This window comes from Balaenoptera borealis (assembly GCF_965194805.1).
Source record: "Balaenoptera borealis genome assembly, chromosome: 2".
NCBI lineage: Eukaryota > Metazoa > Chordata > Mammalia > Artiodactyla > Balaenopteridae > Balaenoptera > Balaenoptera borealis.
The window spans coordinates 91,292,150-91,310,412 of record NC_138867.1 but is presented as its reverse complement, the minus strand read 5'-3'; the positions used below and the strand labels follow the sequence as shown (position 1 = coordinate 91,310,412).

The 18,263-nt window shown below is 35.6% G+C and overlaps 1 protein-coding gene across 1 annotated transcript in view; it reads right to left on the bottom strand.

Moving 5' to 3' along the window:
• The window catches only part of MAN2A1 (mannosidase alpha class 2A member 1), a 161,501-nt gene that overhangs the window by 89,019 nt on the left and 54,219 nt on the right, over positions 1 to 18,263 (bottom strand). The window contains exons 5-6 of the mRNA XM_082375444.1: positions 8,084 to 8,211; positions 30 to 203 (exon numbers count right to left, since the gene is read on the bottom strand). Coding sequence (XP_082231570.1) covers positions 30 to 203; positions 8,084 to 8,211 — 302 coding nt within the window. The remainder of the gene's footprint in view (positions 1 to 29; positions 204 to 8,083; positions 8,212 to 18,263) is intronic.

The window sequence follows — 18,263 nt, the reverse complement described above, 5'->3', positions numbered from 1 at the left end:
ATCTTCAACTTTCATCAAACCCTACATACCCCAATTCTGTCTCCAGAAAAACTCCAGCATTTTATGCAATGCAAAATGTTTTTTAACTGCATAATGAACTCGCTGGATAAGCATGTGAGAAAATCCAGCACGTTTTAGAAGATAAGCCATTGTTGGTGAATGTCCAAAAGGATCGATAGACCAGCCAGACCGAGGTTTCACCCCTGTTGATAAAGAAAATGTGTTATTGTTTTAAATTGATAAATGAAATAGAAGAAGTCACAACACATTTAGACCCATCAGAGTTCTTTTGGTCTCCTGGATTCTAAAATAAAGGGGCTGCCCAGTGTTACCCCTAGCGAGCATTCCCAGCAGGACTCCCTGGGAGGAGGATTCTGCCACTGCTGTGTTCTCCCAGGCAAGGTGAATCACACTGGCAGTTAACCAGTTGGAGGTGAAATAAGCACTCTGCCACCTGATAGATATTAGAAAGCTACTGCACTCAGTGGAGCCAGAGAAAGAACCCGGACCAAGTCACTGCCCTCTAGGATCTAACAGTCCTGTCTTCTGTGGAGACGCATAACCCAGCAACTCACTGTTACATAATAGAGAAAAGTAACCTAAGTCATTTCAACTTGTACTCCCCAACCCCAACGTTAAGGGATTTTAGACTATCTTTTATAGCTTACAATAGTCCCAAATCATCATAATATACAGTAGCAGAGATGGCCAAAGTAACTGTACCATATTTCATTAAATCTTAAGACATTTTGATGCTGGTGCTTTCTACCAAGAATGGGTCAATAGAATTTTTCACACCTGACTCACACCAATTCTAAGAGTGAAGGCCTAAAGATATATCTCAGTTTCACAGAGGATAAGACATAAAAATACATAATAAACGCACAGATTAGAATTAATGAAATACGATTATTCTTTGGGCATTATACAAATCTGATCTTTTATTGATTCAGGATTCTCAAAGGAGGCTTCTACAAACAATCTATAAATCGACATAAGTAATAAAATTGTGCACATTTTTTTCACTCAAACACCTGTTTAGCACCTTGCATATGCCGAAGACTAAAAGAGGCCCTAGGATTACAAAAATGAGTTAATCTTGATCCTGATTCTAGCTGCAGAGATTATGATGCAAATAGGTGTAACACAGGGTAACAGAAAAGAGAACAGAGAGAACTCTGTAGAACAATATTGAAGATTAACAGAGGTGAGAAGCCACCAAGGAGACTGAGAAGGAAAAGTCAGAACTGTCAGAGGACCAAGAGTGTGTGTCAAAACTCAAAGTGACCATATAATTTGTCCATTTCACATATGTAATTTACCTCCAAAAAATTATAAAGAAATCTTGAACTCTATTTAGTAATTCTGGGTTTTTGTGGTAGTATAGGTTTAGCAATTCTGAAAGTTTCATGTATTTCAAGACTGAGTAAATTAGAATAAAGGAGCCAGGTTTTACACTGTTAAGAAAAGGAACTATAAAATATATAAATATGAAAGAGCAGAACCCTATGATACTGAGTTGAAATAGGAGATAGTAGTAATAACATGAATAAATATACATATATACACACAAATATATATTTAAACAAACTCTCTCTATATATACATATACACACACATGCACATACACACACATTTCCTAGCTCAGTGTAATAACAGCTCAGTACCAATCAACATTATCTTCGACCCCAGATTTTGACCTCTATATGCCATGCTCTATTAAAAATAACCTTAAAGAAATTACTTATTCCAGGGCTGAGGCTAGGAAAGTACAAGATAACCCTGGAACATATTCTTGGGGCATAAATTAAAGAAATGGTCAAAGAGTCATGGGAACATATAAAAATAAATCAGGAGATAGTCGAAGGGGCTTCCACTGGCCAAATGCAGGACAACTGGGGAAGCAAAATAAATAATAATAATACTGGACTAGGTCCCATTGACTAAAATAAGAATCCATGAGCTCACAAATAAACTGAAAATAAAAAGGAAAGCTCTTCCTTTTAGTATTAATAGAATACTAACTGATAATTATAGAAGCAATGATGGAATTAGAAAATCATCAATGGATCCTAAAACTAAAACATTAAAGTTTGATGAGGAACAGGATATTTACCTATTCTCAATGTATCTCCTACAAATTAGTTATTAATTCAAAAGGCATAAAATGTAACAGTACAGTAAAGAAAATTAAAAGACACAACTTAAACAAGTGATCAAGAATAGCATCACCAATATGGGAACAAAGAGATAACAAGTGCCTTCTGACAGGATGCATTGAGGACAATAGAAAATAACTACAGTGATATTCTAGCAAAATAAATTAGGTTAGATTACATAGATAGATCAGATAGATCAATAACCTAAAGCTAATCATAAGGAAATAGACAATCTCAAATTGAGAGACTTGCTACAACAGAGGTCTGCACTCCTCAAAAATATCAATGTCAAGAAATCCAGAGAAAGGCTAAGGTCTGTTTCAGGTTAAGGAGACTAAAAAGACATGACAACTACAAGCAATACACGATCCTAGGTTGGATCCTGGATTGGGAGGGGAAAAAGCAGCCTTTATTAAAGAACATTATTGAGACAATTGACAAAATTTGAATATAACCTGTGAACTAGATTGTAGTATTGCTAACGCTCCTGATTTGATAACTATCTTCTGCTTATCTAAGAAAACATCCTTATTTCTTATGAAATAACACAATGAAGTATTGAGAGACAAAGGGACAAGATGCCTCCAGTTTACTCTCAAATGGTTCAGAAAAACACGTATGTGAATCTAACTAGAGTCCCTTGGTATCCAGGGAAGATTGGTTTCAGGACCCCTGTAGATACCAGAATCTTTGGATGTCAAGTCATATAAAATGGTGTAGTAGTTGCATATAACCTACACACATCCTCTTGTATACAGGCATACCTCAGAGATACTGTGGGTTTGGTTCCAGACCACTGCAATAAAGTGAGTATCACAATATTTTGGTTTCCCAGTACATATAAAAGTTGTGTTTACGGTAGTCTATTAAGTGTACAATAGCATTATGTCTAAAAAAATGTACACACCTTAGTTAAAAAATACTTTATATGTGGAGAAAAAAGAACCCTTGTGCACTGTTGGTGGGAATGTAAATTGGTACAGCCACTATGGAAAACAGTATGGAGAATTCTCAAAAAATTAAAAAGAGAACTACCATATGACCCAGCAATTCCACTCCTGGGTATTGATCTGAAGAAAACAAAAACACGAATTTGAAAAGATACATGTACCCCCATGTTCGCTGCAGCATTATTTACAATAGCCAAGATATGGAAGCAACCTAAGTATCCACAGATGGATCAATGAATAAAGAAAATGTGGTGGGGTGTGTGTGTATATATATGTGTGTGTGTATATATATGTGTGTGTGTATATATATGTGTGTGTGTGTATATATATATATACGTGTGTATATATATATATATATACGTGTATATATATATATATATATATGTATATATATATATACACGTATATATATATATATAAAATGGAATCCTATTCAGGCATATGAAAGAATGAAATCTTGACATTTGTGACAACATTGATGGACCTTGAGGACATTTTGCTGATGAAATAAGTCAGACAGAGAAAGAAAAATACTGTAATGATTTCACTTATATGTGGAAGCTAAAAAACAAAACAAATGAACAAACATAATAAAACATAAACAGAGTCATAGATACAGAGAACAAACAGGTGGTTGCCAGAAGGGAGGGGGCTGGGAGGAGGAAAGAAATAGGTGAGGGAAATTAAGAGGTACAAACTTCCGGTTGCAAAACAAATGAGTCATGTGTATGAAATGTACAGTGTGGGGAATATAGTCAATAACTATGTAATATCTTTGCATGGTGACACATCTAGACTTATCGTGATGATCAACTTGAAATGCATAGAAATATCGAATCACTATGCTGTATAACAGGAACTAACATAATGTTGTAGGTCAAATATACTTCAAAAACTAACAAACAAACTTATAGAAAAAAGAGATCAGATCTATGGTTACTAGAGGTGAGGGTGGGAGGAGAAGGAATTGAATGAAGGCAGGCAAAAGGTAAACTTCCAGTTATAAAGATGGAAGGAATGTCATGTATAACCCGATAAATGTAATTAACACTGCTGTATGTTATATATGAAAGCTGTTAAAAGAGTCAAATCCTAAGAGTTCTCAGAAAAGAGAAAATTGTTTTTTCTGTTTCTTTAATTTTGTAATTATATGAGGTGACAGATGTTCACTAAACTTGCTGAGATAATCTTTTCACGATGTATGTAAGTCAAATCACTATGCTGTATATCTTAAACCTACACAGTGCTGTATATCAATTATATCTCAATAAAACTGGAAGAAAACCAAAACAAAATAAAACTTTATTGCTAAAAATCAGCTAAGCATCGCTAGCCTTCAGCAAGTCATAATCCTTTTGCAATAGAAACAAAGATCACTGATCTCAGATCACCATAACAAATACATTAACAATGAAAAAGTCTGAAATATTGCTAGAATTAGCAAAATGTGACACAGAGACACAAAGTGAACAAATGCTGTTGTTAAAATGACACTAACAGATTTGCTCAACACAGGGCTGTGACAAATCTTCAATCTGTAAAAAACGTAGTATCTGTGAAGCACAGTAAAATGAGGTATGCCTATAATTTAAATCACCTCCAGATTACTTATAATACCTAATACAATGTAAATGCTATGTAAATAGTGGTAAATACAATGTAAATACTATGTAACTAGTTGCCAGGCATGGCAAATTCAAGTTTTGCTATTTGGAATTTTCCAGATTTTTTTTTTCAATTATTTTCCGTCCACTGTTGGTTGAATCATCAGATGTGGAACTGGTAAATACAGAGGGCCAACCCTACAGGATATATAGGAGCCCCTCTCAAATACTATCATGCAACTCTATAAATTTGAAATGAAATCAAATTAAGCTATAAAATAAAAAAAAGGAGTATGTGTTATCCCAAATAACTAGGACAGAATAAGCTTACAAACAAGAATAAAAATCAACATGAAAAGTTAGTGATGTCTGAGATTTCATCATCACTGATGATCTTTTCCGTATCAAAATCACCTGATACACAGGAATAGCAACCTAGCTGCAATAGATTAAAGAATTCCTGAGAAGTAATGATGTAGAAGAGAGAGAACGTAAACTACATTTTTTAAAAACTCATACGAAAGGAGGTAGAAGCTAGGGAGAGACATAGAGGGGACCCCAGTATCCTTCTAGGATTTTCCTTGGTATAAGCGAATCATTTTTTTTAAAGGGGGCAAGTGACAAACTTAGGGGGGAAATGCAGTATATGAAAAATCCAAAATTTTACAAAGAGGGTACATATGCCAATAAAACCAGGAAAGATTTTGTGTTTTCATGTAAGAATAAGACTGTCAAAATATAAAAGAGTAAAAACAAGAAAAATTACAGGAAACAATCATTAAAAAGAGTAAAATAGGGCCTTCCCTGGTGGCGCAGTGGTTGAGAATCTGCCTGCCAATGCAGGGGACACGGGTTCGAGCCCTGGTCTGGGAAGATCCCACGTGCCGCGGAGCAACTAGGTCCGTGAGCCACAATTTACTGAGCCTGTGCGTCTGGAGCCTGTGCTCCGCAACAAGAGAGGCCGCGACAGTGAGAGGCTCGCGCACCGCGATGAAGAGTGGCCCCCACTTGCCGCAACTAGAGAAAACCCTCGCACAGAAACGAAGACCCAACACAGCCATAAATAAATAAATAAATAAACCCAAAAAAAGTTAAAAAAAAAAAATGTTTATAAAAAAAAGAGTAAAATACATCACTCAGTTTTTGGCAAATCTAATAGACAAAAATTAGAACATGAGCAACATGAATAATATAATTAATAAAATTGGATTATTCCAAATGTATCTAATATTAAAGCTTAAGAGGACTCAGAGAACAGTTACAAAATGGATACTTTAGGCAAAAGATAACCTTAAAAACTCAAACTTAGTTTCTAATGGTCAAATTTATATAATAAAGTTAGTAAAAGCAGAAATTAACCACCAAAGACTAAACAATTTAAAAAGTATCCCATAACCAAATGTAAAACCAGTGTCCAAAACAACATGTTGTTCTAAATTGTTTAAACAAAACTGAGAACACTACTCTAATTTACAAGGTGCAGAGTTACATTTGTCAAAACTCAAACTCTACAGTTAAGATTTATGTGCTGCACTGCATGTAAATTACACATCCATAAAAGCTAAACATAAAGAAAAAAATCCACAAAAACTGAGGTTTATAAAGTGAATATTTTGGCTTAGAATACAATTAAGTATTTAAGAAAAGTGGCACTGAGTAGGGGGTCCCCAAGTCCACTCCCAGATTTCACGACTTAAGAAAACTTACAGCACTCAACATACAGTCATACTCACAGCTATGATTTATTATAGTGAAAAGATACAAAGCAAAATCAGCAAAGAGAAAAGGCACACAGGGCAGAGTCCGCAGGAAACCAGGCACAAGCTTCTATGAGTTCTCTCCCTGTGGCATCACCCAGGACGAGTTAATCACTCCACCAGTGAATGGGGACAATACCTGAAATACTGTCAACCCAGAAAGCTCACTAGAGACTCAGTGTCCAAGGTTTTTACTGGGGTCTGGTCATGCAGGCACCCTCTGTCTAGTACATAATAGGATTCTAGACCCCCCGAAGGGAAACAAGTGTTTAGCATACACTACACTGTTTGTACAGTTTAAACACAGTGAGTCACTCATCATTTAAGAAATCCAAGTCCTCAGACACCAGCCAACAGCCAACTTTGCAAGCAAGATCTTTCTAAGGATAGCAGTTTCAGATCTGCTATGTTAACTCTTTTCGGCACAGGTATGATATCTGCAACTTACTCTATAACAATCACAACAATAACAATATGGAAAGAGGAAAAAATAAGGCAAATGTGTCAAAATAATGACTGGTGAATCTGGTTGGGGGCCTTATGGGAGTTCTTTGTAGTATTCCTACAACTTTTAAGTTTGAAAGTATTCCAAAATAAAAAGTAAATAAAATATTAATGGGGGTGGAGGGATTTTATCCCTAACAGAAGAATACTTTAAAATAATAAAATATTTAGAAATAACTTCAATAAAAAACATGTATATTTACCATAAACTACAAAATTGTACTGAGAGATATGAAATATTTGAAAACAATTACATACCATGTTGCAGAATGCAAATATTCGATATCACAAAGATTTCGATTAGTCCCATGTTCTTATGAGTTGTATGAACATCTGATTTTAATCAGTTCAGAATACACTTCCCCACTTCTTGTTGTAACAGGATACTTCTTCCCCATGGAGGACCCATGCACATGGTTCAGGCAAGGCTGACCCTGCCCCAAACCACTCTCCTCCCATGATCATTTCCATCAAATTAACCAGGCCTCAGTGATTTCAGCTCCTTTAACTCTGGCCTCAGTAAACTGGCTCAGAGATAAGCCCCTAACCCAAAGTGGGTCAAGTAGGTAAGGTATTAAGGAAAACTCCTCCTAATTGTTAGACCAAGAAGATCAGAGTCCTGGTTGTCTATGGCAGAGTCAAGAGAGAGTATCCCGACAACATAATCTAAGTCCTCTGGATCCAACCTTACCTGAAGCTACCCTATCTCTGGAATTCTCAATGACAAAACTAACATTTTTCTTTCCTTTTTTTCTTTGCTTAAGGTAGTAAACTAGGTTTTTGCCTTTTATGATCAAGTGTCTTAACTAATATATAATTAAAATCCCAGGGGGACAGTTTTAGAAAAAAATACTAAAATTAATAAATAGGTAAAATTGATAAAATAATAGGTGAAACAAGGTAGATGACCCTAAGAGTGACCATATTATATCTATGTAACTGAGTTTATGATCCAAGAAACATCATAAATCAATAAAAAAATAAATTATTCAGTAATAATCAGTGCTAGAAAAATTAGTTATTAAAAAAAATAAAAAGCCCAATCTCACGTTCCCCAAAATTAATTGCCCAAAGTAGTCCAAATGAAAGAGAAAGATACGAATACATACCTAGATTTTTTTCCAGCCACTGATGTCCTTCAATTAGTTGGTCAATTAAGGCAAAATAATGTGGAGCAGCTTCATCAGGCATAACCCAGCCACCTGTCACAATTTCAAACTGACCGTTTTCTAGTAAACTAGGGAGAAAATAACATAAGAGTTTACATTAATATATATAAGAAAAGTTCAAATAAAAAAGTAAGACATCATAAACATTAGAGACAGCCTTTAAATGTAACCAGTATTTACACTAGTTGTTAATTTTTTTTTTTAAACCAGTGGATGAATTTCAACTTTGGGACCCTGGTGATAAAGTGTCCTTAGTAAAGTATCCGCCCCTCCTGCCCTAGGCAAAGCCACGCAGGTCACTCTGGAAGTTCTATTTCCTAAGGGTATAATCTCCCACACAACTTCAAAGATTCCTGATGTCAGCAGCCACGTCTGATTTACTTCTGGATCTTGCCGAGCACCTAGCAAATACCTGAGTATATGCTTGATGAGTGTTAATTGGAGGACTGTCATTTTAAGCACAATATTTGTTTCATTACACCTATGCTGAAAAATCAGGACTTATTTTAGTACTTCTGACACTGATAAGTTAATCATGCAAACTACAGAAGTAATAAAAATAAAAGTAAAGCTAGTAAATATCACATGCTTCTGGGAATACAGAAAACATTATAAAGTACCCTGCTCCAGTCAGTTATAATGTAGGCTATATAGTTTATCTTTCATTATTGAGCCAAAAGCTCTAACATGATCATTATCTGTTCATTGGGTACTCTTTACCATAATACTATACAAAGTAACTAGACCACAGCCCTGGAGAACTAAATTGTTACAAGAAGACACCTTCCTCAGAGAGAGAAAAAAATCATCAACTATTAAAAATTTGAAGAACTACCTGAGGAAGTGTAAATGTCAAGAACTTAAGCAAGCCTTTTAAGTGCCACAGACTTTTGAGTTTGCGACAAGGTGGTTTTGAAAACGATGTAAAATTTCAGAAGCAAAATCAGCTTTAATAAAGATAAACATCACTGAATGCCTATAGCTAACAGCCAAGCACAAAGCCAAATTTGGTTGAAACAGACCAGAGGCATAAAGAATAAACATTTTCCTACAAAGCATGTAACAGAAGCCACAGCATTAACAGAACATCCAATTTTTTCAAACATATGCATGATCATAGAAACCAATGACAGAGTGGATAATGGACACAATTTCTAAAAATGAATGAATACATGAATGATTTCCTTGTATAAAATAAAAAGATATTAACTACATCTGTATTACCACGGGGATCACCAAATAATACAATTTCATATGGAGAATATGATGGCTCATTATATAGTGTCTAAAGAAACTCCAATGTCCAGTCAAACCTCAGATTCTCACAGGCCCACATCAAGAACTTGTAAGAAAGAAGCTGGAAATTTCTAAAAATTGTATTTCTTTAAGAACACAACTAAATCCAAGGCTATTTTGTCCCACTCTTACTGCCTATGGGACTTTTTTTTTTTTAACATCTTTATTGGAGTATAATTGCTTTACAATGGTGTGTTAGTTTCTGCTTTATAACAAAGTGAATCAGTTATACATATACATATGTTCCCATATCTCTTCCCTCTTGCATCTCCCTCCCTCCTACCCTCCCTATCCCACCCCTCTAGGTGGTCACAAAGCACAGAGCTGATCTCCCTGTGCTATGCGGTTGCTTCCCACTAGCTATCTATTTTACGTTTGGTAGTGTATATATGTCCATGCCACTCTCTCACTTTGTCACATCTTACCCTTCCCCCTCCCCATATCCTCAAGTCCATTCTCTAGTAGGTCTGTGTCTTTATTCCCATCTTGCCACTAGGTTCTTCATGACCTTTTTTTTTTTTTTCCCCTTAGATTCCATATATATGTGTTAGCATACTGTCTTTGTTTTTCTATGGGACTTTGCTTGCAGTTAGTTCTTCTTGTCTTTCTGGTGATTGCCTGATTTAGCCACATCCTGGAAGCTATGGACCAGTCCCACCCCTTATGCCTATGAGCAGTATTTGGAAGCCTGAGATGTCAGGACAGATTTGGGATTTAATCTCTAGTCATCAAATATAGAAACTTGACCTCCTTATCTCAGTATTCCAATAAACAGATCTTCTGGAAAATATCAGAAATAAATTGGTCAAAACAAATTCTTTGCTGCTCCTGAAAAGAGAATAGAAACTATAAATTAACTAATCTGAATATTAAATGGAAAAAAATCACTCCAGTGATGGAATTTCTCACCTATATCAGTCAGTTTTATTTTGCTACATATTCCCTGTCCCATAGGCATAAATGGGCTCCAAGAAAAGACAACCAAACAAAGAATCACACATATTATATTTCCTCAGCTCCATTTGTGAATAATTTATCCCTTCCCCCTCCGGATGATGCCTGAGATGCTACAGTGATTGTGTACAGAGTTCTTATCTGTACACAATGATTACTTTAAAGACTATCCTATCTATTAGTATGAGGGAGGCATGAAAGCCTCTCACTCATTAAAATGTTTTTCAGAATTTTCTTATCTATTTTCTTCTCTCCTATCTTTCCCAACCTGGCTGATCCCAGCTGCCCTCATTTCTCAGCTCAAATAAAAGTCTCTGGGACACCTACAAAGTCTCTGGGCCACACAGCCTAAATCAACACTCCCACTGTACCTCCACGCTCTATCACACAATAATATTTTTCACAAACCAAAATGGCCTTGTTCATTTACTGCTTCCTCTCCCTCCTTACCCCACCCACCATTATAACATAAGCTCCAAGACAGCAGGGACAAGGACATGTTGTTTTGTTCACTTTTCCAGGCCCAGCACTGAGAAGCTTACTTGGCATTTAATGGGTACTCTGTTGTTAGATGAAGAGGGAATGAGTGAATGAGATTCTCAGTTTAAAATTAGTAGTAACATGAAGTTTGTTATTAGATGAAGTTCACAGACATATGCAAAATAAGTTGAACAGGGAAGGTTCAGTTAAAAAGGAGTGTGAATAATATAGGTATAAAGTGACATGACCTGGAATATGATTCGTGTAGGAAAAATGAACGGGGAGGGAGAGAGAGGAGATGCTTCATGAAGCATCAGTGGGAATCAAGAAATATCTGGACATAGAAGAAAGGATTAAAGTACGAATGACTTAGGGTTTTGATTCCAGGGGTCTAATGGAGTGGTGGTGTTAATACACACAGACAGTGCAGTTCAGTTGAGAAGGGAATCATTTTGCAGTAATAAATATAAATTTGGATAAGGCTATTTGATGTGACAGTGAGGCAGCCAAAAGGACCTAACTGAAAAAGAAAACTAAGTTTAGGGGAAAAGGTCAATATAAAATTAAGTTTTGGAGGAATGAAACAAAGATGAAATAGAGAAGGATGGGAAGTCTGGAGAAAACAGTCAAAAGGAGAGTTAAGGATCAAGCAGAAGGAAAATATAAGAGGAAATTGAGGTGATAAGAAATGTTAAAGAAAAAAAGAACAAATCTGTGACTATGACCTCAGACATTCTAGAAAAGAGTAATGAGGAACAACCTGCACTTCTCCTTGGTAAAAGGCATTTTTATAGTTTAAAAAGCTACCATATAACTGTGACTTACTCAGAAATGGACACATCAGTGGGTCAGAATATAAAGTTGAGAAATAAATTTTTAAAATATTTATATTATTAAAATAGCCATTAAATTAGTGGGGAAGAATGGACTGCGGTTTGTTTGGTTTTTTTAATCTTTAGTCAGAGTGATTTAAAACAAACTCATAAGAAAGCCAAGATATTATGTCATGGAAGCCAAAGGACTGATATTTGAAATGGCTCACACAGGTTTTTAATAAAAACTACATGAGGAGGTCACAAGAGGCATAAGTGATGTCATAATAGCAGGCCAGAAAGAACTTAGGTTTTAGTTTTTCTTAGGGAAGTTTCTCTAATCAGGTAGAACAAAATGGAAGAAAATAGACAACATGATTTAAGATATGAAGCAATGTGACAATGAGTGGACACCCAGACAAATAATCAGGTTAGTGAGTACTCCTATTTCACTCAACTGCCTGTTCTCCCTAGTCTATACATATGAATGGTGAAAACCAGATTATAAACCAGACATTCTTACAGGCAGGAAGGTCAGGCTTGAGATAAAATATTCACTGTGTTAGGCAAAAACACATGCCACTTGACCAGTTAAACAAACAAACAAAAAATACACATGCACACATAAAAACTGCAGAAGTGCAAAAATTTGCCATGTATACCCCTGATTTCTAGAACATATGTGATAAGCACTTAAGAAGCACCTGAGGAATGACAGGAAAACAAAATGATCCAAATATACCTGAGGAAAACACTGACCTAATGACTGAGAAGCACAGCCACCATCATCATCAGGTAGTGATAGGTACAAAAAGTAGGCTTGACAGTCTTACAGAAACAACACTCCAGGAAATACTGAGAAAAATATTTATAAGCAATAGCAGAAAAGCTATGTTAGCCTACAAAAAGTACCATATTTAAAATCGCCATTGTTAGCAACACAAAATAAAATTAAGACAGACTGCAAGCTGTACATTCGACATCTTCGTAATTTTTAAAATATCAGGTAATGGGAAACACCTATAGAAAAAGTTACTTAGAATAAGTACAGGTGCTTCCAAGTATTTCCACTCACTTAGTGCTCAACAAGCATGAATTGAGCTATTTCTCTGCAATTGTCAGGGGGGTACAACAACAAGGACCTACTGTATGTCACAGAGAACTATAGTCAATATCTTTTATTTATTTATTTATTTATGGCTGTGTTGGGTCTTCATCTCTGTGCGAGGGCTTTCTCTAATTGTGGCAAGCGGGGGCCGCTCTTCATCGCGGTGCACGGGCCTCTCACTATCGCGGCCTCTCTTGTTGCGGAGCACAGGCTCCAGACGCGCAGGCTCAGTAATTGTGGCTCACGGGCCCAGCCTCTCTGTGGCATGTGGGATCCTCCCAGACCAGGGCTCGAACCCGTGTCCCCTGCATTGGCAGGCAGATTCTCAACCACTGCGCCACCAGGGAAGCCCGTCAATATCTTTTAATAACCTATAATGGAAAAGAATCTGAAAAAGAGTATATATATATATATACACATATATATGCATAACTGAATCACTTTGCTGTATACCTGGAACTAACACAACATTGTAGATCAACTATACTTCAATAAAAGGTTGTTTGTTCTGGAAAAAAAGAAAACAGGCATACTACTTATACTACTTTTAGGAGAGCAATGCCTATTGGTCTAATGATAAAAGTGAAAGGATGCAGAAAATTGTAAATAAAAGTTACCCAGATCTAATTCCCCAATAACAACCACTGTTTTAACTCTGAAAAAAAAAGAGGGAAGTACAAAATCAAAGAAGATATGCCCACCTCATAGGGTCTATTGCTTAATTTCTATCAAGAGACGCTCTGGTTTCTGGCAAATTTTTTGCATGAATGCTCTTCCTAATATTTTCTAATAAACAAGAGATCCAGAAACAAATGAAAAGATAGGGAAAGAGAGGGAGAGAAAGGAGTATATATATGCAGCAAATCCAGAAAATAGGAAACCAGGCACTAACTTTCACAATTAACAACACCCTTATTTTATTTTTTAAATGATTTGTAAGCCATTATGTACTTCTCTGTTTCTACAATTTCTCTGCTTGAGAATTTGATATAAAGAACTTAAGAAAATACTGATCAAAATTAAGCTGAGCATACCTGTCACAGCTCACTTTGCCCAAGATCCAGAATTTACATTTATGAATTTACTTGCCAAGCACAAGAAGTTGCAAATCATTTTCTCTGTCACTTTTTCCCCTATGTTGACACATCACACATTTGAAATTTGGTCACACACAGAAGGATAGACTCAAAGAGCTTTTTTCCCTAATGGGGAAATTGTCACAGATAACTTAGTAGCAAACAATGCATCATTTAGCAAGCTTCAAAGAATCACAAATTAATTTCACATGAGAAAACGAGTTGAATTTGCACGGGGAAATATGAAATAATACAAGATGATGTACGGTGATTCATTCTTAAATAAAAAATTAGTTAAATGGAAAATTTAAAAAGATGGAGGCTCCCAATGAATCAAGTAATAGTCTAAAAACATTTGCTCATCAGATTATCTGACTCGTATGCCTTTCATGGGGAATATCTAATGACAGAGTAAAAATAAGATTTGTTTTAAAAACCCCTCACATAATAATTGGGGAAACTCATCATATACCTCTGAGTATTATAGACACCCGTCTTAAGAGAATATATGAGGGACAGATGGCCAATGAGTCATCTCCTCATTTCTTCCTCACTTCATTCCAGCCATACCCTTTCTTTGAGTTTGCAGTCCATGCTCTCTGTCTGGAATGTTTTTCCTCCCAGTATTTACCTCAGTGGCTCATAGCGGATCCATCAGGAGCCTTCTCTGGCCACCACACTCCACTCAAACCCCACCTAAGTTGTTATCTTTCATAAAATCCAAAACTTTTCTTTCATAGCATTTATCACAAAATTTAATAACACATCTGCATGTTTACTGTCTTTGTCCCTCAATAGACTGTAAGCTCATGAAGGCAGGAATCATTATCTGTTTTGCTCGCCATTTAAATCTGGGCGTTCCTACTAGAAAAGGGTACCAACGACCCAAAAGAAAAGCAAACAAAAGATATGAAGCAGATATTTCAGAAATTACTAGCTCCTAAAAATGAAAAGAAGTTTAATATCACTCATGAGGAAATGCAAATTAAAACTTCAATGAGATCAAAAAGTTGTGTAACATGTGATGTCAAGGATATTTACAAATAGGTATTGTTACTTAAGGCTGGCAATAACTATCAAATTTTAAAATGCATATATACTTTTATCTATGCTCATTAAAATGAAGTCAGAAAATACATAAAAATACATAAAAGCACTGTATAGTCAGCCCTACATATCCGCAGGTTCTGCATCCACAAATTCAATCAACTTCTGAAGGAAAATTTAAAAAACAAAAATATTTCCAGAAAGTTTCAAAAAGCAAAACTTGAATTTACCACACACTAGCAACTATGTACATAGCATTGACATTGTATTTACAACTAGTTACATAATATTTACATTGTATTAAATATTATAAGTAATCTCAAGATGATTTCAAGTACACAGGAGAATGTACGTAGGTTAAATGCGAATACTACTCAATTTTATATAAGGATTTGGGTATCTGGGGCAGGTTCTGCAACCCACCCCCTGAGGATTATCAAGGGATGACTATATACACTAAAGATAAAGATACACTGTATGCATTCACAAAAGACCAGAAACAAAACTACAGGATCATTAATCAGGAGAAGTTACATAAATTAAGGCCCACTCATAACAAACACTTTTATATAGTCTTTAAAAAGAAAGGTTACTGAAAGGTTCTCCAAGATATATTAAGTTTAAAAACCATGGTACAAAACCCATTAGGGGCTATTATCCAAAAAAAAAAAGTAAGAAAAGAAAAGAAAAACAGGAAACCGGTATTGATAAGGAATGTGGAGAAACTGGAAAGCTCAGGTACTACTGGTGGCAATGTGAAATGGTGCAGCTGTTGTGGAAATCAGTATGGGAGTTCTGTGAAATATTAAACATAGAACTGCTATATGATCCAGCAATTCCACTTCTGGGTATATACACAAGAGAACTGAAAGCAAGGACTCAAACTGATATTTGTGTACACATACTCATAGCAGCATTTTTACAATACCCAAAAGGTAAAAACAATCCAAACGTCCATTGATGAATGAATGAAAAAACAAAACATGGTATATTCATGCGATGGAATATTATTCAGTCCTAGAAAGGAAGGAAATTGACACATGCTTCCACATGGATGAACCTTGAAGACATTATGTTAAGTGAAATAAGCCAGACACACAAAAAAACAAATATTGTATGATTCTACTTATATGGGGTACCTAGCATAGTCAAATTTATAGAGACAGAAGGCAGAATGGTGGTTGCCAGGGCAGAGGTGAAGGGGAATGGGGAGTTATTAATAGGTATAGCATTTCAGTTTGGGATGATGAAAAAGTTCTGCAGATGGTTATGGTTGCAAGACAATGTGAATATATGTAATGCCACTGAATGTCACACATAAGATCATTAAAATGGTAAATTTTAAGTTACGTACATTTTACCACAATAAAAAAAAAAGATGCATTCAAAAAAAAAAAGCACAATGTGCATGGCATGCTATCATTTGTATAATATGAATGTGTCTTTGCACATATGTACATGCACATATTTTTCCTGTGTATCTATAAATTAGATAAGCATCTGGTCAAAGTAGCTGCCTCCTGTGAGAAGAGATAGATGCCAAGAAGACAGGAGTAGTCAGCACCTTACCTTTCATTGTATACCCTTTATATATTCAGGCTTATATTAAAATATGAATTAAATAAAAATTTTTTCTAAACTATAAATGTTATACTACCCTGATTTCTCCTAAGCACTAAAAATAAACAAAACTATAGCATAAAATAGTCACGAAATTTTATTTAAGAATATTTCTTATATTAGACAATTGAATTAATAGTTTCTGTTAAGTTTTAATAAGATACACTTGAAATATTTCACTGTATAGTAAATATTACTTCATTTTCTCATTTTTCTAAAACAAAATAAACTGTTCATTCAAATAAACTAGAAAATATATGAGGTTGAAGAATAACATTTAAAAATCCACTCAATTTCTTGCTATAAATGCATAAAGGGTTATGGTAGGCATAGTTTTTAATCAATTTATTTCACTTAATACTATATACCATGAACATCTTTCCATGTTAATAAACAGACATATATCATTATGTTTATGGATGTATTGTATTTTCTAAAGTATTTATAATTGAGATATAACAACAAATAATATACATGTGTTCAGTTTGATGTATTTTGACAACTGTTTATACCCCTGTTACTACCCAAAACAACCGATATTTGTACACTCAGACATAGGCTATTCCCATCAACTCAGAGAGTTCCCTTCTGCCCCTTTCCAATCAATTCCTACCTTACTCCCCCCCCACAAAAAAGACATTCTTATTTAGTGATTTATATCACAATAGATTGGTTTAGTTACTCTCAGACTTCATAAAATGGAGTCATACAATACTCTTTGGTGTCAGGATTCTTTTGCTAATGTGTTTGTTAGATTCATTCATACTTCTGTGTATTTCAGTAACTCATTATTTTTCATTGCTGAGTGGTACTCCATTGTTTAAATATGGCACAAAATTTTAATCCAATATCTTATTGATGGACATTTGAACTGTTTCCTGTTCACCAAAACATTGGTGAACATGTTTTTATTTTTCTTGGATAAATTCCTAGGAGGGAGCTCCCAGGTCACATGATGTATATTTAACTTCAGAGAGAATTCCAGTTGCAGCACATTCTTCTCAAGCCTTGGTGTTGTCAGTCTTTTTGATTTTAGCCATTCTAAGGTGTTTGGGATAGTATCTTGTTGTAGTTTTAATCTGCATGTCCCAGATGACCACATATTACTCAGCCCCTACATGCACACCCTCCCTTGCACTGTTGCAGCCTAATAAACTTCTTTCAGGTGTTTGAACATGCCACGTTCTTGCTAATCCCTGGCCCGTAATCACAATTCTCCTCTCATAACCTGGAATTCCTTCCCCACCCTCTGCCACCCTCTTTATACCTGGCTAGTTCTAACAGCTTTTCAGGTTTCAGCTTGAATACCACCTGCTTCAGGAAGCTTTCCAAGACCCACTTCTTGCTTCCATAGAAGGAAATGCTTTATTGTGATACTGTGTTAATTATATTGTCTTCCTTGCTCTGCCCTGAGAGTTGGGATCAGGTAAGTCTCACTCACTTCCTGTATCCCTGGAGTCTAGCACAGTCAATATTTGTTGGATAGATGATGGAGAAAATACGGGAAGGCTTTGGAGATGAGGTAATATTTCAGCTGAGTATTGAAGAATAAATAGGATTGAGATTATCCAATGCACAAAAGGAAAAAAATATTCTCAGCTAAACTCATGGGCAAGTTCCTAAGAAGCAGGAAATAACCTGTGACTGAGGACACCCACGTGGCTCAGCATGGCTAAGAGTGGGGTGTGAGGCAGGAAGTGATCTGAGGTAAGGGTGGACAAGCAGGG